The sequence below is a fragment of the Colobus angolensis genome, unplaced genomic scaffold (assembly GCF_000951035.1).
Source record: "Colobus angolensis palliatus isolate OR3802 unplaced genomic scaffold, Cang.pa_1.0 Scaffold284, whole genome shotgun sequence".
Taxonomy (NCBI): domain Eukaryota; kingdom Metazoa; phylum Chordata; class Mammalia; order Primates; family Cercopithecidae; genus Colobus; species Colobus angolensis.
In genome coordinates this window covers 3,241,086-3,263,669 of record NW_012116088.1, presented here as the reverse complement: position 1 = coordinate 3,263,669, position 22,584 = coordinate 3,241,086, and the positions used below count along the sequence as shown (strand labels likewise).

Sequence of the window (22,584 nt, the reverse complement as noted above, 5' to 3'; positions counted from 1 at the left end):
AGAGGTCTTCCCTGACATTGAGCCTATATTCTCAAACCACTCTGATGTGCTAGGAAGAGTTTGTTCTATCAAGTAGTCAGGGTCAACCTCAAGGAACTTACATTTCAGTCAGAAGAGAGGAAAGCTAATAATAAAGGAATGCAAAAATCTTGTTCCGGCTGCTGTGGCTACCAATGACGATGATGACAGCCAATCGCCGAAACCCGTAGAGGACACACTATATGCCAGGCATTGTTCTAAGTGCTTTACAGTCATTAACTCTTAATTTGATGATCTGAAACATGCTTTATTACTGTACCCATCTTATAGATGAGGGACTAGAAGCACAGAGATGTCACATCATTTGCCCAAATTCACCCAAGAGCAAGGGTCCAACCCTATGTGGTCTCAATCCAGGGCCCAGGTTCCCAACTATTATCCTTTGCTGCCTTTTAGTCTATTTTGAGAATAATAGAAGTGAATATTCCAGACTTCCTCAAAGAGAGTGGAGGATGTAAACTAAGCTTTAAAAACCAAGCCAGAAATCATGGAGCAGGAAAGTGGGGTGCCACAACAAAAAGGATAAGGCTAATGGGAAGGGCAGAGCTTGCATTAACTAGTCAGAAAGAGGTGGCTGACAACTAATGTGTGGAGAAATAGCCGGGAATGGGACAGCTGGGAGACAAAGTTAGAACCACCGCGGGCAAAATCTTGATTTTGCTACTTCTGGGCTAAAAAACATGGGGCAACTTATTGATTCTCTGAACCTCAGTTTCCTCACTTTTAAAATAGGAATAATACTAGCTCAACTCTCTGCCTGACTGTCAGAATTCAACAGCATGAGAGATACAAAATGTTTAGCTAAAGGCCTGGCAGAGTAAAAAAATCAGGAAATGGTAGTTACTGTTATGTTATTTTCTTTTGATTGTTCAGGGTCTTTAAAATTAGGCTTATGAAGTCTGATTTTGCTCCAAAGATTTTCATGGAAGCATCATGTATTATAGAGGAGAGACTTAAATTTAAGTTGATGCCTTTGACGACTTATTAAGAGATTGCACCTGACTAGTTCCTACTTACATTTAAAATACATCTCTAGATCGGCATAGAACCCAACCTTGCACCTAATTTGTGCTCAGTATAGTTGATGTGAATTATAGTCAAACAAAACTAACAGAAGCCAAAATATTCCACTTCAAATTTAGCACCGTGATCAGGGAGGGCCAACTTCTGACACGAATCTGAAGATCTGAGTCCCATGTCCCATCAGATGGTTCTAATCAAAACTGGAAACTGCTTTTCTAACTGCTTGTTTTATTTCATTCCCCAGTTATACATAACAGGTTTATTAGCCCAAGCAGAGCAGTAATTGATAATGACTGAATGGAATTTAAGAAAAGTACAAACTGTTTATTGAAGTAACCTCAATTTGGAGTTCAAAATAATAAAATATAAAAAATAGTCACACAATGTACCAATCTTGGAAACCAAAAGGGGAGAAGAGGGCCTGTGGATTAAAATGGTTGAGAACAAAACTCAGTATTTAGAGTTAATTACCTAAAGCGTGACAACTACCGGAATTCTTTCACAGAGGGAGGACTGGGTTTTTCCCCTTGAGTGAAATGAAGGAGGGAAAAAAAGAAAAAAAAAGAAAAGAAAGCAAAACAGAAATTAAATTACTTACATGCATGGCTAGGATGCTTCTTGGGACTAACTCTCGGTATTGTCTAATGGTAAAGTGCCATGTTTTTATTCTCATGAGATCATCAAAGGTGAACTCCAAGATCAGTCTGCCTTCTGTACACACCTAGAAGTGACAAACCACACAGTCATTCATTACGCACTTTGTGAAAGCCACTTTTTGTAACTCACATATCAGCTACTCAGTGTGGTCTCCCTTTCTGTCCTCGGGCAGTGCTAGCTCTTGGTAAAGATGTGACACAAGTGATGTGTCCACTGCACGTGGTACAAATGTCAGCTCTAAAATCAGTGGGTTGAAGAGACTGTACAGCTGCTTATTGGCCGTGATGTGCTAGTAATTCTACTAGTTACTGCTGAAACTCTATGATCCTCAATTTCTTCATTTGTAAATATGGAGATAAAACCCATTTTATAGTGACATTGGGTCAAAAAGTTTTCCTCCACTTTCATCATCCTTCAACCACGGAGGCTTGAGCTCTTATTCTAATCTTGGTTATCCTACTCTGGGACAAAGTACCCAATAAACCCATTCATGGTTAAGTGTGAGTTACTACAACCTGATCCAACTGTAGGAAGTTTTTATTTCGAAAATGAAATTCCAGAGGACAATGCTTAACCCAAGGCAGTTAGTATCAGTTACTGACATGTGGAAAATAGAGGCATGTGTCAAGAGCATATTCCTTGAATCTCAGCACATCAGCAATGATAAATTCTGCTCGCACAAAAGGCCAGTCTTAGGGGGATGGGACACTTTATCTTTCTAAGAAAAATATATATTATTAATGAAACATAATAGAATTTTGAAGGGTCTCTTCCTTGATAGAGTAATCAGTGACAGAGTAGCATTTTAATCTTTTTTTTTTAATATTCATAGCATCTTTAGCGTGTAGTTCCTATTTTATTTACCATTCCTTTCACTATTAACAACTTTGAAATCAAAGAAAGTGCTAGGCAATCACAAACCACTGAGCCTATGTCAACTCTGAGCTAGGAAGTGGCAGTAGTGTATTGGTTCAGTTTAAATAGTTACAACTCATTAATCGGACGATTGCTGCCTTAGGAAAGCAGTACAAAATAGTGGGTGCATACTTTGACATCAGAGGGTACTGGTTTTGAATCCCAATTCTACTTTTTACTCATTCTGGAAATTTGGGGAAAATCCAATAAATTCCCCAAATTCCAGTTTTTCTCATCTGTAAAATGGAAATAGAAATACTCTTGGGTAAGGATGTTAGGAAAATACATTAAATAAAGTTATGTACGTAGGCTACCTGGAATTCTGCCTGGCATGTAGTAGGATAGCAGTAAATGATAGCACTGCAGATAAAAAGAAGGCTACCCAAGAAAACACAAAGCCCTAGACCAGTAATGGTCATCGTGTGCCACCTGAGACCTAGGGCTTCACTAGTGGCAGCATCTCAGGGGCCCTGCTGGGAGGAACTGGGCCTCCATCTCGGCTTTGAGATCCTCATTGACTTTCTGGATTTCACTGAGCAGCTTTGATTTTTCAGTTTTTTACTGCATTGGGCTTCTGATCAAGCTTTTTGGAGAAAGATTTCCTAGGCTAAAAACAAACATACAACACTCCAGACACTTGAAAAAACACACTCAAAAACAAATAAATGAATAAGTAAAAATCAATTAACTGAAGAGAGAATGTAAGTATTTGTAAAACTATAGTCCATGAAGATAGTGAACAATTTATATCAGCCTTTTATGAAATATTAATAATTATTTTCTTCTTTGGAAATTTAATACAAAACACCATCACTAATTGAGTTGCAACTTGGTCCACAGCACTGGGTTGGGTGCATTCCATGTGCTCAAATTGAAGGTAACATGTGCTTTCAACAAGTCAAATGCCAGTACAGGAGAATTACTAACAAGTGTTGTAACAAGTGTTGATGGGACACTACTCGAGAAAGATGCTATTAAAGTGTGCCATCTTTGTCTTATCAAAGATCTCAGAGATACTGTGGGATAATTATTGATAATCTGGGTGAAGACCTTTGCTTCAGATCCAATTAGCAGGATCTGTGGGTAAACTCAGGCATGTGGGCACCTTGCCTCAAAACCCCTTGACTGTGTAGTTTTCAGAGCCTTGTTTCTGGTGTCTCAGCCATGGGAGTTGAGTGCATAGAAATGGGAGAAGATTTCAGTGTCCCCAAACCTCTCCCCTTGAGCATCAACTTTGGAATTAATTTACCAAGACATTAAAAAGAGTTGCATGGAGATTAAGCCACACAATTTCCCCTGGGGTGTTGGCATGACAGAAGCCACCTGTGGTGACAGCTTTCACGAAAGGGAGCTAGCTATGGGGAGCCATCAACAGTGAAATGTCTTGACAAAAACAGGACAGGGATATTTGGATGCTATAATCCTCTTTTTAAAGGGGGAGATTATTGGATATTTAAACAAATATTAGCTTAGTTAAATGTCAGCATTTAAAAAATTATCTAGTATATTTGTTTTGCATTTGTGAACCACAAACGCAGGGCAGGTGAAGGGTCTGGTTTACTTCTATTGGGAGAGAATTTCATAATGAGAAGGCATGTGTGTAGTCCTACTGACAGATGACTCAATTGGAGCATCTGTAAGGTCAAGTTAAATTGTGTCCTTTGTTCACGGTAACAGAGTGAGCTGGTTGGGGACCTTTCTTGCAGTCAAACTGTCATGGGCCTACAAATGGAAAATTGCAGCAAGCCTTGGGCTCCTCCAATTTTCAGTCAAAACCAAGGGTTTAACTGGGGTATAGCATATGCAAGGCAGGAATCCTTAGAATCAAATCTGAGTTGACTACGTTTTCTTTAAGGAAAAATAAATGGCTTCCTTGAATGAAAGGACAGAGGAGGATTTTGGTCACGGCTGGTCTTCCCCAAGTAATTACACCCATACCTTCCAGGGCCTAGACAGCCACTCCACACCCTGTACCCATCATAGAAATTAAAGGAAACAAAGGCTTTGTGATTTGCTTTACATGCAACAGCTAGCAAATGGAATGGAGGCAAATAAGAGAAAATATATACGTATTTCCCATTTAGAAATTATAAAAAACAGGCATAGCCTATAAAAGGGAATTAACATATTCTCTCTTCAGAAAAATTCTGTGCATTCCTCTTAATCAATACAATTAATATAGCTTTTATCTGAAGTCGGCTTTTTTTTTTTTTTTTAAAGATGCCTTTCACTTGGAATCCAAAATCAAAAGGGTCCCCAATTAAGAAAACATTTTCTGTTGTGCTGAATTCATGTTACCGTACTGTGAGCTCTGACATTTTGTTTCTGTGGTAACCAAAATCAGCTGATTAGTTGGCATGGCAACAGAAAAGATGTAATCCCAGCAGACACACTCTAATCAATGCCCCCAGTACAGATGGTCTCCGGAGGATCAACAAGAAAGAGGCTGGCAGGCATTCAGCCGATCACGTGCTAGCTTGAGACTAGGCCAGGAACAAGAGAACTAAAAAAGAACATTTCTCAAACTAACCAGTAGCTTTTTAACCCTTTTCTTTCTTTGGCTAATTGTAACGCAATATTGACTGTCTATTTAGCTGTATAATACAACGATTCTCATATAGCTTTGATGAACTCAAGTGTGCTTGTTAAGTGGGAGTGTTTATATAATTTTCTTAGTTTGTACGCTTGGAATAGCATGCATGGAGTAGTGCTTTTAGATTAACAGTTGTGCAAAGCTCATTGTATTTTCCTTAGTGGTACTTCATATGTAAATGCATACATGTGCATTATACATATATATACACACACACACACACAAACATACATATGATCTGATCATTGATATTATAATTTAGTTAGAGTCAGGAGAAGAGTAGAAATTCTGAAATATAATGTGGTATACAGGCTAAGGTAAGAAGGATGAACTGTCAAAGACATAAGTAAGCATTCATATAGGAAAACTGGTGGGTACACTTCCATGGTACTTCTCTGTAGTAGTAAATAATTTCATAATAACAAATTGAGAACAGAGAAAACATAAACCAATCTTTATAGAGATGATAAGAGTGTCCAATAATGGCCGTAACTTTGTTGCAGTTTGTAAAATCTAAAATTAACCCCAAGAATGTACCCTAGAGACTGCTCCTCCTCAGAATCCACCCATGTTCACATCCTCAAATATAAATGTCACTCGGAGTCTTGAATTCTGAAAACCCTGGTGTCTGCTCTTCTGATTATTAAACCTTGTTTTCTATTTGATTAAAAAACTGAAAACGCAAAAGAAAGGCTTTATAATGTGTGTTTTAAAATTCTAATTACACATTTATCCATAATCGATAATGTTCCTGGTATCAGGAAATTGCAAAATGCTCATGATACTCCCGAGGAATAGTTAATATTTCTGTTGATTAGGATTGCGGCTGATTTTTGATTCACGAGTTGACCAGATTTTCATAAAAGCAACTCAGAACCACTGGGTCAAATGCTATTTGGGGAATGAGAGTTTATTGATAGCCTAAATTAGAAGACTGCGATGCTGCCTGCACACAGTATGCTAAGTACTAATAGCAGGCTTCCCTTTAAAAATAAGCATTGGCTTCTGGACCCTTTTTCTTTTTAAAAAGGTCTGAAAGGTCATTAGCCCACTGTTTTGTAGTAAACAGCCATAATATTTTATTACATGTAAATGAGTTATTTTTAATTAAGATAAGAACAATAATACTGGAAAGGTTTTTGAGTATTACAATAATCACCAAGGAGCAAAAAAACAAAAACCAAAAAATCAAGAGAGGAAAAAAAGAAAAAAAATGGATCCTTTCAAATTTCCTAAAAATAAATGTGCATAATTAGCATCTGGACTAAGTCCACGTAACTGAGCTCCATTTCCCAGAAAGTGATATTTTTCATCATGGTATGGAAATATTCATTTCAAGAGTCGGCAAATATACTTCCTTGGAGTCGCGTCAGATGGGTGGTCCAAACAATTGCTGCTTGGGGCAAGGGAGCTGTGTTCAGGGAAGTGCTCAGGTCTTTCTGGTGACCACCTTAGACACCTGAACAAACCACTCAACCATCTGAGAGGAAAATTTCAGGAAAAGAAAGAATGCAACACAGGAAAACCCTAGTTTCTGGATTTGAATGAAAATAACACTTTATCGATTTGTCAGAAGAATGGGATTCTTTTCGATCTAAAACAAGTCCCAAATGTTCAGCACTAAACCTTCAGAGCAGCTATGTTCATTTATGAATCAGTTTTGACCCGAGAAAGAAAGAAACTGAGTAAATATATAAAAGGACTACGACAAAATGCATTTTTATTTTCAATGGCTACTGGCTTTGGAAGCAACTCCTTAATTACAGCAAAGCTTTTAATTTAATTATCATGGATTTTTTTTCCCCTTACAGCATAAGGAGTTGGTATGTTTCTCTTGAATTACCTAAAAATAACACTAAGCCTAGAGGAAAAAAGAAAAAAAAAAAAAAAAACAATAAGGAAGCAGCAGAGAAAGGCTTTCTCTGCAATGCTAAGACTTTGTAACACTAGAAATGAATGGCTTGCAAAATGAATGGCTTGCACGTCCCTCTGATCTACAAGATTATGTAAATGTCCTGCATCTCCAGAATGAAGTGAGACATGGACAGATTAAACCATCATTCAGGTGATCATTGCTTTCCATGTAGCAAAAGTCTCTTGCCAGCCAGGACTTCTGCATCCAGTGTGAAGCTTCTTTGTCTCTGAATGACAACTTTCCTCTCTGCCTGTTTAGAGCAGGAAGAAAGAAAAACCCTACCCTTTCCTACATTTTAAAAAGTCTCCTGACAAAATTAAGATGCCATAGAATCAGTGGTATTTGATGATTTGTTTTTGCATTTTATAACCATTTCCCTTGCCTTTGGTTTTGTACACCAGCATGGGCACTGGAGAGATGAAACTACACCAACAAGATCAATGAATAAATATAGTTCTGTTCTTGCAGCAAAACTGCATAAGTAATAAACACATCTTCAGTTTCATACATTGGGCTTTTGCAGTTAACCGTGATGATTCAACCTCTCTTAAGTATAAAGAGAGGGTTGTCATTTGTGTTTTGAACTGAAAGAGATAGCTGCTATCATTAATATCACAAATTAGTTTCATGTTGAGTGTTAGTCAAAATGCAGTGAACTAGTGTTCATTAAAATAAACTTCTGTTTGTCAGATTCTGTGATTAAATATTTGTTCTTACTAATTTTTCTACCTGCAAAAGGACATAAAGAGATTATCTGTAGTGTTCCAGAAAGGTCTTTGGTGAGAGGGAACACTCCATATGTCAATTGTCTATGTAGGGCAAGCATCGTAGATCTAAAATGTATAGAAGATGAGGTTAAAGATCTGTCTCTTCTGTTTTTCATTTCACAGCCTCCATGGGGCTTTGAATTCAGCCTCAAACATTGTGATAATCTGATCCTGACACTTGACCTCCCCTCATTCACTCTTTTATAAGTATACGTGTTCAGCTGCTTATTGAATTCCCTAATTGCATTGACATTTTAAAGTTTCTATGTTCCTTTACAGATTACAGTTGGGTCATGGTTAGAGGATTCTTCCCTTATTCAAATTTGAATTCAGCTCCAAAAAGTTATTTCAGTAACAAAGCACAAATACAATGCTGACCACGCAAAAACAGGGTATGTTCTTTCAGCTATAGTAGATATTTTGTATAAAACGACAATTCTAATCTAGCAACTAAAATTTAAAAGGCAGTAGAACCTCTCTTCCTCTTAGTTTTTGGCTCCCTCCTCTTTGATTTTCATGTGCTCAGTATCTTGTGCACACATCTTCGAACAGTGTTCACCCCAAGAGTCAAGCCATGTCACAAACAAGGAAGATTCTCTCATGGTGTTGAAAGTGTCTGGGAGATGAGCAATCAGCCCCAGGTTCCATAGGAAAACCATAATGATTATTCTTTAATGCACTCAGAGTAGGAAAAGCCGGGCATGTGACAGAGCCTGTCCTGTACCTTGGTAAACATGGGCTTCCCGTGCTGGGTGACCATGGTACACTGGTCGCAGTCCACCGTGATGGATGAGTTGTGGTATGACTCTTTCGAGTGTTTGAGAATGTAATACAGGTCGGTCACCCCTCCTTCAAACACAGTGCTAAAGTAACGGGGGATGAGGGTCCTGCCGATAGCTGGGAGAGAAACACAGAGAAACAAACCATTAACAAAAATATCCCACCAGCCCCACACACCCAACACCACTGCCAAACCTCCTAAAACCGGATACTGATCATCTCAAGAAACCATAGCAAGAGGCAAATTTCTCTTTAAAACCAGCCATGATCCTTCTGGGTTGCAGTTAATAAAATATAATCCCCAACTATTCAGGAAAAATGTGTCCAGTCATCTCTCCAGATTTTGTGTCCACTGCAAGTCAATAAAATAAGGGTTAGTACTTTAAAAATAATAGGGGGGAAATGCATCAACTACTTTGGACCTTGTCTACTTTTGGAGTGAACATGTTTGTAAAAATAAGACACTTCCAATCTACTTGGACTTTTTTAATGCATCATGTATAGGCCAGTTACCCAGTCATATTTTATTTTTATTATTAGTAGTGATAATATAAATTTTAATAACATAATGCTCTGTAGTGTGTAAAGTATTTTGGTATTCTCTCATTGGATCTTCAGAATAACCCCAAGAGAGTGCAGGACTGATACCCAAAACTGTTATTATGGTGGGGGGTGAGGAGGTTATTTTGAATGTTTCAAGGTCACATGACTTGTAAGTAAATATTTGGGGTCTCTAACTGCATGTCTATAAACACCTAAAATATCTGCTCTTCCCAACTGCTTTAAAGAATGAAAATCTTTAAAAAATAATCCCCATCTTCATGTACAAAGAGATCCATAACTATGTAAATGCTGATTATTCTATCTGCTTTTGGAGCTGTATAAGATATCTCTCTAGAATAAAAGGCTCATTTTAAGAGAAGTTGATCCCTTTCACTTGGTCTAAATTGGTCTCTTTCATTCCATGTGTCTGGTCCTGCCCCATTTTAGTTCCAGCGATTGTGTAAGTAGCTGGGCCTTTCTGACATAGGACACTTAGAAATCTCTAACAAGCCCTTTTCTCAGCAGTGATTTGAAATCCTCTTACACTGGAAATCCCAACTCATAATATCAGGAATTTTGCCTATGTGCAGATTTTAAGGCAAAGTTCTAAAGCACTCTCAAGCAATCCAAGGTTTTTAATAAATCTCTTACATTCGCTATATAATACCCTTTGAAAGACAAAAATAATGTTTAAGATAAATAAACTACCGAAGAAAGCTTTAGCTAGGAAAGATCACCCAATCGTCACTTGAATGTTTTAAAATACTTAATTTCATTTTAAAAGAATCAGTGATAATCCATTTTGTATGGATCTGTATCTCTTTTGTACATGAACTTGGAAAAAATAAGTATAAAGGAAATACCCTGCCAAATTGTTTTCTGAAATGATTTTAAGGAATCCCCATACGGATGACTAGTCTCTAAATAATTTACACAGTTGTTATTGCCTCATATTTGTTGCAGGTAAAATCAATCAACAAGTGTGTGCTAAATATTCCAGGATTTTCAGTGATTCCATCCTAGATAATCCTTCTACATGCATTTTCTAAATACTGCCTAATCTCTAATACTGCATGCTCATTTTCTAAATATAAAATTCAAATGAGAGTAATTTGAGTCCACCATGTCCTTTAACAAATGCATAGCTAATATTATAAAGAAAACTTTGTAATGCTAAAACCCGTATTGTACTTCACTAAACAGATAAAAGTAATTGAATGCATTTCAAATATTCTAACTTAAAGCTAATTATCATAAATCAGCCTAAGTAATTTGACAATTTGGGATTCATACTGTTGAGAATAAATGCAAACTATAAAAATGCAGATGTAGGCCAAAGAATTGTCACATTAAAAAGGTTATGGCAAATAACCACCATTGGATTAGGAACATTATACTTTATTTATCATGAATCCTGCACAAGTTAATTCCTTTAGAGCACTGCTTGCTACATATCACCATCGTTTTCATTCATAGTATAATAAAAGTTGAAAGGGAAAAACGTTTGAGAGTCTTTAACTTTAAACCTAAGTTTTTAATTACTTCCCAAATCCAGAAAATGTACAAATTATATAGTAAATGCACTTAAAGAGAAACATAGCTTTGCTTTATTGAATAATTTCTAGCACTCTAGGAAATGGTTGCCATGGATACTGGAGGTTTGTTTTCAGTCCTGTTTCCTTTGTGAGCCTGCCCTCCCATTTTTCCATGGTCCTGTTTAGACCATTAGTCACAAAGGTTCATTATCTACCGTAGTGGACTAAACCCACAGTCCGGTGGCCTCAGTAAACCATGACAATGGTATTCACGCCCTTGAGTATGTAGTCTCCTCTCCATAAATCTGAGCTTGGCCCTGTGATCTGCTTTAATCAATTGAATGTGGCATGAATATCCTTGTATCAGTTTTGGGCTACACCTTTAAAAGAACTGGAAGCTTTCACTTTGTTCTCAGGAAGACGTCAGTTGCTACATACAAAGTCCTACTACTCTAAGACTGCCAGACCATGAGAAGCCCAACCTAGTCATGTGGAGAGGTCATGTGAAGGAGAACTGAGTCTTCCAGCCAGCAACCCCAACTGAGCTTCCAGCCAACAAACAGCACTAACTCACATGGGAGAAGCTGTCCAGGAAGTGAATCCTTGAGCTCCAATTGAGCTGCCTCAAGCTGGTGTCACATGGAGCAAAGACGAGCTGTCCCTGACATGCCTTGCACAAATTTCAGAATCATAAGTAAATAAAAGAAATGTTTGTATTTTAAGCCAACATGTGTTGGGGTGTTTTTTAATGTGTCAGTAGATAATTTTCAACCACACTAGCCACAAAGGTAATCAAATAAGAATTCTTCCCTGAAAGAAAGAGGGAAGTTTTGCCAGGAAAAACTTGCAAGTCATGGAAATATAGGAGGCTGAATACAGAAGAAAAGCAAAACAAATCGACAGAGAGGCTTCGTGGGCTGATTTGGGCCCTAGTCTCAGCTGGGAATAAAGCCAATGCCATCCCTCAGAGGTCACACTTGTGTGAGGTGTGCCCCTCCTTTTCTTTCTTTCTTTTTTTTTAATTGGCTCAAGCTGGTTCATGTTGGATTTCTGTCATTTGCAAATAGAGAAATCCTGACCACTGCAGTCCTCTTCCGGCATGGACAGAGTAGTAAACACTGAGAGAATAAAGAGGAAGTGATGAGAGCGATCAGCTACAAGAGATAACTGACTCTCCGTGCAACACACTGTGTTAGAAGCTGCAGGAGATTAAAAAGGTGTCAGAGATTGTATTAGTTTCCTGTTGTTGCTGTAACAAATTACCACCAACGTAGTGGCCTACACCACCACAAACTTATTATTTCATAGTCCTGACAATCAGACATAGGGCTTGCTGGGCTGAAGTTAGGTTGTCAGCAGGGCTGAATTCCTTTCTGGAGGTTCTCAGGGAGAATCTATTTTCTTGTTTGTTTCATCATCTAGAGGATGTTCACACACCTTTCATGTGGCCCCTTCCTCCATCTTCAAAACTCACAGGGGGAAGTTGGGGCCTGGCGAGGCATCATTCTCACTCCCTCTTTTGCCTCCCTCTTGACTTTCAGGATCCTTGTGATTTCCCTGAATCCACCCAAAGAATTCAGGATAATCTCCCATCTCAAGATCCTTAACTTATGAGATCTGCAAAGCCCCTTTTGCCATGTAAGGTCACGTTCACAGATACCAGGAATTCAAACCCAGATATCTTGCAGGGGGCACTATTCTGCTTCCCACAGAGACTATACTTGCCAACAGCTTCTGTTCTACAAAGGAGAGCAATCAAAAATACAAGAAACACATGCATACACTGTGCACGCATGCACGCAATGTGCAATAAATAAATAATGTGCAGTGAATGGGACAGGCAACCAGAACAAAATCCCATGCGCCTGAAGAAATCATTCTATTGATCATTCATCAATTTCTTCTGTAAACATTGACTGAACCTGGAGTAGGTATAAAGCTCCATGGTCGATGGTCGATGCTGCAAACACAAATTTTTGTCCCTCTCTTTCAGATTCATTTTTGAATTTGAATTAGATTTTTGTCCCTGCCTTTCAAATTCATTTCTATCAGGAGAGGTAGCAAGTATCTAAGTATCTATAACATGATGTGATTGCTGATAAAGCTTAAAACTGGATTTATGATTTTGAACTCTTTATCACTATCTCCTGTATCCTGAATTCAATGTACAATTTTATCATTTCAGAAGCTCTGAGATGAGCAAGTTCTTTTAATGCAGTCAACCATGCCACTGCATTGCACAGTCAGATACAAATGACTAAATCAGTGAACATTTCAGATGTAGGTTCAGCGGTCACCTAACTCGACAGCCACACCAGTTCCAAATCTATTTAGATTTTACAGTGTTACATTCATATGTCAAAGTTACACTTTACATTTATACTTTTATCCCTGGAATTAAAATAATTTAAATATTGATATATATACATCTACATTGTGCTCCTATGAAAAGGATTATGTCTTCTTTTGTTTTTTAAATATTTTTTATTTTAATTTTTTATATTTTTAATTTTTAATATTAAAAATTATTAATTTTTTAATATTGTTGGAGTGAGATTAAGATTATAGTAGATTACAAAGGCGATGGTATTTTTCTAACACATTTAGATCAAAGCTCCAAAAGTTGGGAAGTGTGGAGAGCCAGATAACACAGGAAGATTTTCTGTGATGTTAGGTGAGTAAAATATACCATACATTATTTATCTATGTATTCATGAAAGATAAAAGAAAATCATACATTAAATTATTCAGGTGCTGAAATGTGTATAAACAATGTTTAAATTATACCCTACACTTTATAGGTAAATATGATTAGTCCAGAAATAGCTAAGATTTTATTCAAAGCTAATTGTGCTGTGGATCCCTGCCTTCAAGCTCCTTAGGGAGATTTTCATTGTTGTTCTGTTTTGTTTATATCCATTCATATTCCCCAGAAATTCTTGCTGTGGAAGTTGATAGGGTGACGGTGTGGTGGAGGCAGGATCTAGCTTCTATCTTTTCTTGTAGGTATTACTTGTAGATATTAGGATATCTACCAGATATTTGTTGATGTTAACTAACTTTTTTCCTTGTTTAGAAACAAAATGGTGTAATACAAGCTGGGAGATCATAAAGAAGACATAAACTACTGTGCATCCTCCCCAAAGCAGAAGGTCTGCCTTTTAGAGCATTTTATCTCTTTTAGTAATTATGAAATGCATTAAAAAAAACTCTTAAGGATGTTTATAAGTAATTCACATGAAAGAAACTGCATGTAGAAAATAACCACATAGGAAAATATTCAAACTAGTTATTGAAATACAAAGTTAAAATAATAACAAAAAGATTAAAACATAAACCTGGTGAGGTTGTGGTAAAACAGACATACACAAATACTTTTAGGGAAATCAACGTAGTGATTGCTTCTTATTTTGAGAGTTTCTAACTCTCTGGAAGTCTGTTAGCTGGGACTCTAAGCTCTTGGTAAATACCCTTACCAAACTGCGACTCTCAAGTTTATGTTTAAGTGCTCTGAAGTTCTACAAGTCTTTTGAGAAACCATCATCTAATGTCAGACTTTTTAATTTGGGGGCATAAATTAAAATTTTAAATGCCTGTACTTTCTGTGTTTCAAAGACAATTCGCTTCCAAGAAATAAAAGGAGTTGAGAGTCTGATTTTAATAAAATGTGAAGTAAGAGGAAAATTTGTAACTAACAATATATTAATGCCATTTGACATATGATCATTATTTAGCTAATGATTTTGCAACTCTGAAAAGAGAGAACCATATAACCAAGCATATGTTTTTAATTAGGCAAACTTAATTATATTAAAATTATTTACTAGGATTTAAAAAATTTGTATCTAAACATGAAAATAGATAAATTCGTTGGCTAAATATGGGTAGTTTTATGTGGTTCTGCTAAAGCTACTGTAGTTCTGCTATATGTCAAAAATCCAAATGGAAATTCTATTATTCAGATACATAATAAACACCAAGAGTCATTAAACTTTAAACTTATCTGTATTCAGAAATCAGTAAATGCATTATGCTGACCTGCAAATGAATATGCTCCTAGGAGTGAGATAAACAAGACTGATGATTTTATTTATGGTAAATGACCATTATATATAGCCAAAACAATAGAAGTAAAATATGCTTGACCTGTGATGGGGGTGATACTAGTTCAAGGTAGATCTCATTGTTCTTGATGAAGGGAATGCAAGTTGAATTAATGAATTAATTTTACTTTTATAAATTGGCATGACTTTCATTCTAATATGCCTTTTACTTATTTTCTCAACCAAACTAATTTACTTGAATATTTTCTCTCTGATGATCTGTCTTGCTATTTCAAAGATTTGTTTATTTCATATATACTTATTAAGTAACTACTACAGGCCAGATATTGTTCTAGGTGCTAGAAATAGACAAGTAAGGAGACAGAGAATAAACTTGATGGCTCGGGAAGGCCAACTAGTTTAGATTGGCCAGTCTGGAAGGCTGCCGTGAAGAAGTGATGATGGAGATGAGTCCTAATTGAACAAAGCCATGTGAAGATCTGGAATTAAAGAGGTCCAGGCCCGGGAACCATAGGGGCAAAAGCCCTAAGACAGGAATGAATTTTGATTGAATGAGTTTGGTGTGTTATGGTATCAGAAAGAAGACTCTGTGGCAGGAGGGTGGTCAAAGAGAACAAGATGATAGAGATGGTGTCACAGAAAGAGGCAGGGTCAGATTATGTGGGACTTTCTAAACCATGGCAAATGGCTTCCATTTTATCCTTAGTGCAACGTCAAGACATTGAAAGATTTTAGCCAATGATATAATTTACTCTGTTTTTCCTAAATGCATTTCCAGCTGCCAGCATGGTCTCAAAACACCATAAAAATTTTTGATCCTCTTATAAATTTAATAGGCATTTTTTCTTCCACTTTCTATCTACCAAATTTTTTGTAACTTGACCAAGACTTCAGTCACCCTATCTCACATTAGGTGCTAAGCGCTAGAGAAACAAAGATGACTAAGACAGACCCCATTCCTGCTGTTACAGAGCTTTTGATCAAGCAATTCTTAGCATCATTAATTCACCAATTAAAAGTGTGTCATGGCTCCATCTTGTCTCTCCTGTTTCCCCATTGTCTGACACACAATAATGAATGAGTCAATGCAACAAGTGTGTGAATTTATAGGTCCCAAGTCATAGGAGCTTACATGTAAACCTGATAGAATTCATCTCATTTAATTGAACCCAGTACTTCGACATATTCAGATTATTTTGGATCTTGATTCTGTCAGTGATACTATGGGCTATTTATTCTAGATGTGTGTCTTTCATGGTGGCAAAACTCTTTCGACTTTGATCCAAAGTATTGACAATAACATTGTACAGGAGAAGTCCACAGCAATGGAGACCTCCTTCTAACTGGACTTCTTAGTATGAATCAAACACCCTGTAAGTATGAAATTGAAGTCCTTTAATGACTTCCATAATAAGTCCATGCTCTGTTACTAATGGCTCATAAAGATAGTACAGAGTCCATGGGGAAAGAGTGAGGTGTCAGAGAAAGACCCACGCTGAGGGATGCAGAGATGTTAATCAGGCATAGAGGGCAGGGAAAGAGAGTGGTCCCGGGAGAAGCAACAGCATTAGTTAGAGAAGGTGGTATATTTCCATCACCTAGGCTGCTGCCTTGGTCAGACGTTATATATTTATACCTTGGAAGATCTCATCTGGATGAGCTACTCCATTACACAGAGCTCTTGCTCTCTTCTTATGATGGTACAATATCCTTTTAGATATTAAAATTTTAGGGTGTAGTTTACATCTGGTAGATTTATTTTTGCCCTCTGTATTACTCTTTTATGTCAGCATTGTCATAACTGTACTCTGTTTTTTATTCTTCATATGAATCTTAAAGTAATTATGTTAAATTCAAAAAAGAAACACGGAGAGAGATTGATTCAAATTAAATTAAATGTACTAAGAAAAAGTTGACATCTTTACAATATCCAATCTTCCTATAAAGGAATATGAAATGTATGTCCAGTTGTTTAAATCTTTATTTTTATCTTTAAAAAATTACATAGTTTTTCTCTTTTCTTTCTTTTAGAGAAAGGGTCTCACTCTGCCACCTGGGCTGGAGTGCAGTGGTACGATCATAGCTCACTGTAACTTCAAACTCCTGGGCTCAAAGAATCCTCCTGCCTCAAACACCCAAGTAGGCTGAGAACACAGGTGCCACCATGACAGGCTAAATTTTTTACTTCTTTATAGAGAAGGGGTCCAGCTGGTCTTGAACTCCTGGCCTCAGTGGATCCTCCTGCCTTCGCTTCCCAAAGGGCTGGGATTACAGACATGAGCCATAGTGCCTGGCCAATAAAAAATATGTTGCACTCTCTAAGGTTTGTAGTTTTCTATATTTGGATACTTAACATTTCTTAAGATCCTTGAATATTTTAGTTATGCTAAATGGTTAATGGAATTTTAAAAATTTTATTTCCATTTGTAACCCAGGCATTTAACTGAATACTCATTAATATTTAAATAGTGTTTTGGGAAGGTTTTAAAAAGTTTTCTGGGCCAAATAATCCATTATTCCCAAATATTGATATTTTTGTTCCCTTTCTCCTTACCTATATATAGATTCTCCTTTCCTATATATAGTCCTGTTCTAACCCTTGCAATAACATGAGAATATATATATATATAAGAATGTATATATATTGCAATAACATTGCAATAACATGAGAAAATATGTATATATATGTGTGTGTGTGTGTGTTTGTGTATATGTATAACAAAATGTTCAGAAAAAAATTTAAATAATGAGGGAAGTAGTGGGCATCCTTTTTTCCCCTTGATAGTTTTAGGGAATGTATCTAGGACTAGGGGAAGTACTAAATGTTGATTTGAGATCTTGTTACTTACTGTGGAAAGAAAAACAATTATTCTATTCCTTGGTTTTATGACTTCTTTCTTTTTAATCCTGATAAACGTCTAATTTGACTGTATGCCTTTTCAGTAACAAAATAATTTTCCTTTTGAAAACTATTCATTAATGTATTATCAATTATTGAGTACCTTTTCAACTCTTAGCATAAACCTTACTTTCTCTTATGCACACATATACCACATTTTTGGATAAATTTAACTTATGAATTAATTCATTCCTTTCACAAATGTCAGTAAAAGCAGCACCCTATTTGAGCCACTTGCTGGATGCTAAGTTAGAAAGATAGGGCCAGCAAAAGGTTTAGTCCAGTAATTCCCAGCAGCATTTCCTAATCCCAATGGATTCCTAAAGGTCTTAAAACACAACTTTAGCTAGTTCTATGTTTTTTTAAAAAATCATTAAAAAGGAACATACTTAACATGTTTCTTTGATTCGAGTAGGATGATCTCAACTATAGTAATACTGATTAGCTCTTGATTAGTGATCATGAATGGCACTTAACAGATGTGGAAAAAAATAAAATATAAAATCTCGACAATTATTTAATAAAAGTAATTAGGTTATATGTGATTATATTCCACACCTTCCTTTTAATAGGAGAGAAATTCCATGATCAGAGAAGTAAAACTACATAACTTACTTGGAGTTAGGGTGGAATAAAATGGAACACTTGTTTTTAATCAATCAATGTTGGTTAATTTCTATGTCTTGATTTAATTATAATTAGTTCTTAAGTCACATTAGTAATACATGTGCAAAAAGAAAAAACCATATTACTCTCACAGGTACTCACTAGCTCGTCATAATAAATTTGATTCTTTTCTCCAGGTGTTGAGCTAGACCTTACAGAATCCTCAAACTCCCTTTTAGCTCAGTGCTGTCTTATGACAGAGTTGTGGCCAGTGCCTAATGGACACCTCCATTGTTTTCATTTTGTTCAACAGAATAGACGTCAAGAAGGGAAATCCCACTGCCAGACAGGCCAGTAAAATCCTTCTGTGTGTAACTGGTGCACTGTCTCCCTATCTCTGACATTCACACACTGAAGACACAGTGGGCCGATTCCAGAGGGCTCCCCGCCCCACTCACTGCCCTAAGGATGGAGAAGTCAGGAAATGGAGGAGCCTCTGGTTTCCTAAATTACCACCAGGAGGGGGAGCTGCCACATTTGGGGAGAACTCATTTGGACTTTGGAGCAAAAAATACTTTTCTATGGTGTTAAGACATTAGAATATCAAACTTTATTTGTTTAAACAGCTAGGGTTAAGTAAAACAGTTACCAGTAAGTGTAGGTTCCCTGACCACCCTATACCCACCAATCTCAGTGCCTTCACCACTTCCTGGGTCACCTTTTTATCAATGTTTCCTGGCCTTCTAGATTTTTAAATTATTTTGTTTCATTTTATTTTGTGTTTATTTACACAAAATTATATTAAATGTATTTATATGGCAGGATTTTTCTTTTATTAGTCAATAATGCATTTTCGGCTTTAAATATGTTAGTGTACATAAGAAGACTCATTCGTTGATTTTAAACGCTGCATTGTATTCTAGAGTATGGCTCTATCAAAGTTATCTACTTATTCCCATGTTGAGGGACATGAGAGATTGTTTTACATTCTTTTCTCAATAGGGTAGACCCTGAGAAAGGGAAATATATATTTTATTTTACTAGGTACCAGAAATTGTCCTTCAAACTGCTGTTACCAATTTACTTCCTTATCAGCCCTGATAATACCTGTTTCACTCACAACCTTCATCAACACTTAATATTGTCAAGTTTTTAATTTTTTGCCATTTAGATCATAAAGCAAGTCCCTCACAAAGTGACAGCCCTCAAGTACTCAAAAGTTTAACTGCATGTAAATGATAAAGGTAAATAATTAATGACAGGCATCCAGCTTATGTGGTTATTGCTCCAAGTGACTAATTTACATTTGGCCTTTTCAGATGGTTTGGAGTATCTACTCAAAATCCATTCACTTGGCTACATGGAAAAATTACTCCAGACTAGAGAAGTAGAAAAGAAAATTGACTCCTTTATTTTTCAAAGTTGCCAAACTCTAAGAATTCTTATAAAATTATTTCAATATGTTTTATCAGGACTTCTCCAACTCAAACCAATGGGGACACCCTAAGTCATTGAATTTTGTGTTTTAATATCAACACGATTCACCTGGGTTAGAGAAATGTTGCCAGAGAAACAGACATATGTGTGTAATTTCCAGTTTAATCTAAACCAGGAATCATCAACCATTAGCAATTCTAAGAGTAGTCAGAGAGGTGATTTCCTTACTGTAGAGAGAAGGCCGACATGGGTAAAACTGGTCCTTTCTTCAGGGTTGGATATTATACAACACGTTCGTTCTAAAGTGTTAAGCAGTTACTAAAATAGAAGCTAATAAAATATGACCCTTGAAAGAGGATTTTGAGGTCAAAAGAAAGGTTTGTAGAATTAAAATAATAAACTGGCTCTCCCCCACCACACTCTTTTCTCAATGCCATTTCAATCTCATCTACTTCCTTAGTGGTGCCACGCACTTGCATTCTTTGAAACTTTTGCTCACTCAGCATCCACCACCCAGGGGGGCCTTGCTTGGGTCTCTTCTGTTTTATCCAAACTCTTAGGCATCCTCAAGTCTCAGCTCCAACACCATCCTCCCTGCCCTTTTGAGTCTCTCATTCTCTCCTTTATATTCTTAAAGTGTTCATAAACTTGAGCACTGCCTTGGAAGTTTCTGATTCATACACTGGCTGTGCTACTTACTCATACTGTGACCTTGAACAAATGATTTATGCTCTCTAAACCCTAGTTTCTTCAGCTACAAAGTGGCAATACAATAACTGCTTCAGTGCGCAGCTGCAAGTATTAACACTATGCACGTGAAGTGCTTAGCACAGTGCCTGACACATGTTAACTCTACTTATCACTCCCATAATACCCTGTTTATGCACAGACTTTGGGACTCATCACACTGCATTGTGATCATCAATTTTATTGTCTTCCCTTCAGTGACTGTAGTTCCCTGAAGGCAGAGAACGTTTCTTGATCATTTCAGTATCATGCCACATTTGTGATGTAAATAGCTACTTATGAGATGTTTGGCAAGTGGATAAATGTGGACTTGGCACACCTATTTGGACAGTCTGCCAATCTCAAACCCGTTATGCATACTCACGGGTTTCTAACACAGAGGTAAGGCCACTTTCATTTCAGGTTCAAGAGAATCAAGACCACAAAAACAGGGAAATAAGGTTTTAGGGCCCTGTATCTGGAATTTTCATATGTCAGTGTTCTAGTCCAGAACATGGTTTATGGTTTTAGAGTGATCACTTTAAAAGATTCATTTTGAAAGTTAATTTTGAGTTCTGCAAGTAAAAAAATAAAGTCTCCTATCTAAGATAACTTAGTTTTGATGGGGTTTCCACTTTATCATACTATATGTGTGTGATTCACAAACATCCGACTCCACACAGAAAATCACACGTCTTTTAAAAAAAAGACAACAACAACAACAAAAAAGACTCTATTTGCATGCCAGGTCAGCATTGCAGGGGCATTTTACAGGAAGTAAAAGTCCTTGGAAATGAGAAGCAGTAAAAAAAGGGTCAGATTCACATTCCATAGGAGTCCACAGGGGGCTGTGCTTCTGACCCTTGGATTGTCTACAAGAAAAGGAACAACCGTTCCGACAGAGAATTAACGTTGCATAGGCTCTCAGGCAGCAGGAGGGAATAGCCCAATGATACCCACCCAAGTCTGAAATGTTGCCTGGGCACCAGCTGTGGGGTCTGACATTCTGTGTGCAGGTTTTAGGCAAAACCTTAGGACTTAGGCAAGAGAAAGCGGCCTCTGGGCAGTCTATGCGTTCTGAAATGGCCCTGGTCAACCTGATCCTTAGACCTAGGTGCCGGTGCTTACACGTCACTAATGTCTCTCACAGGTTAAACACACAACCAGCCCACCAGACATTCCGCCACTATCCCATCATCCTTTCTTGAAGCTGTCCCATCACCTTTCAGTGGGGGACTGGGGCTCCATTCCTAAAGATGAATGACATCTCTGAACGGTCTGCACTCCATCCCCTCCAGGAAGGGAGGAGGCCTTCTGACAGGGAGAGAGGAACACCGGACATCTGCTGGACCACACGAGTCAGGGGCAGGGCTGCTCCGTTGCAGGTCACAGCTCAGGCTTCTCTCTCTGGCTTCATTCTCTCTCTTCTGTCATCAATAGAAACTAATAAGAAGGTCTGGGGAGCGGGGCCAAGATGGCCAACTAGAAACAGCCACGTTCGGAGGCTCCCACAGAAAAAACCATAATAAGCGAGTGAATCCTTCACTAGCAATCAAAGTATCCATGTTCTCCAATCAAAATTGACTAGAAGGCTGGTGTGACCTATGGACAGTGTGAGGCAGTGGCCTACCTGAAAGCCACGCAGGGAAGGGGAACCCCCTGCCCCCAGCCAAGGGAGACGGTAAATGAGCCTGCTACCCAACTGCGGAAACTGCTTTTTCCACAGAACTGTGCAACCCACAGATCTGAAGATCCCACTTGCGAACCCACGCCACCGGTGTCTAGTGTCCCAACCCCAGAACCAGCAGATTCTTACAGCCTCTCATCTGGAATCTGCTTAAGGCTACTGAACTCCCCTGGGGAGGGGCAACGAGCACCTGCTGCCCCTGCCTGCTGCCTAAGCCATTTGAGCTCCTTGGGAGAGGGGCAGCAGCCAGCACTGGGACTCACAGCTGGCTAACAACCTAAGCTCCCTAGGTAGGGGAAAGGTGGCACCCCTTTCTATAGCTCCAGGCTGTGCTTTTCCCCTGCTGGAGCCAGGGAGGCTGGACAGCTTGGTCCCAACACACGTCCCCACAACCCAAC

General features: G+C 37.8%; 1 protein-coding gene across 5 annotated transcripts in view; it reads right to left on the bottom strand.

Moving 5' to 3' along the window:
- The window catches only part of LDB2 (LIM domain binding 2), a 392,824-nt gene that overhangs the window by 75,690 nt on the left and 294,550 nt on the right, over window positions 1-22,584 (bottom strand). For all 5 annotated transcript variants that reach the window (XM_011948824.1, XM_011948825.1, XM_011948820.1 and 2 more), the window contains exons 3-4: window positions 8,634-8,806; window positions 1,661-1,783 (exon numbers count right to left, since the gene is read on the bottom strand). In XM_011948824.1, coding sequence (XP_011804214.1) covers window positions 1,661-1,783; window positions 8,634-8,806 — 296 coding nt within the window. The remainder of the gene's footprint in view (window positions 1-1,660; window positions 1,784-8,633; window positions 8,807-22,584) is intronic.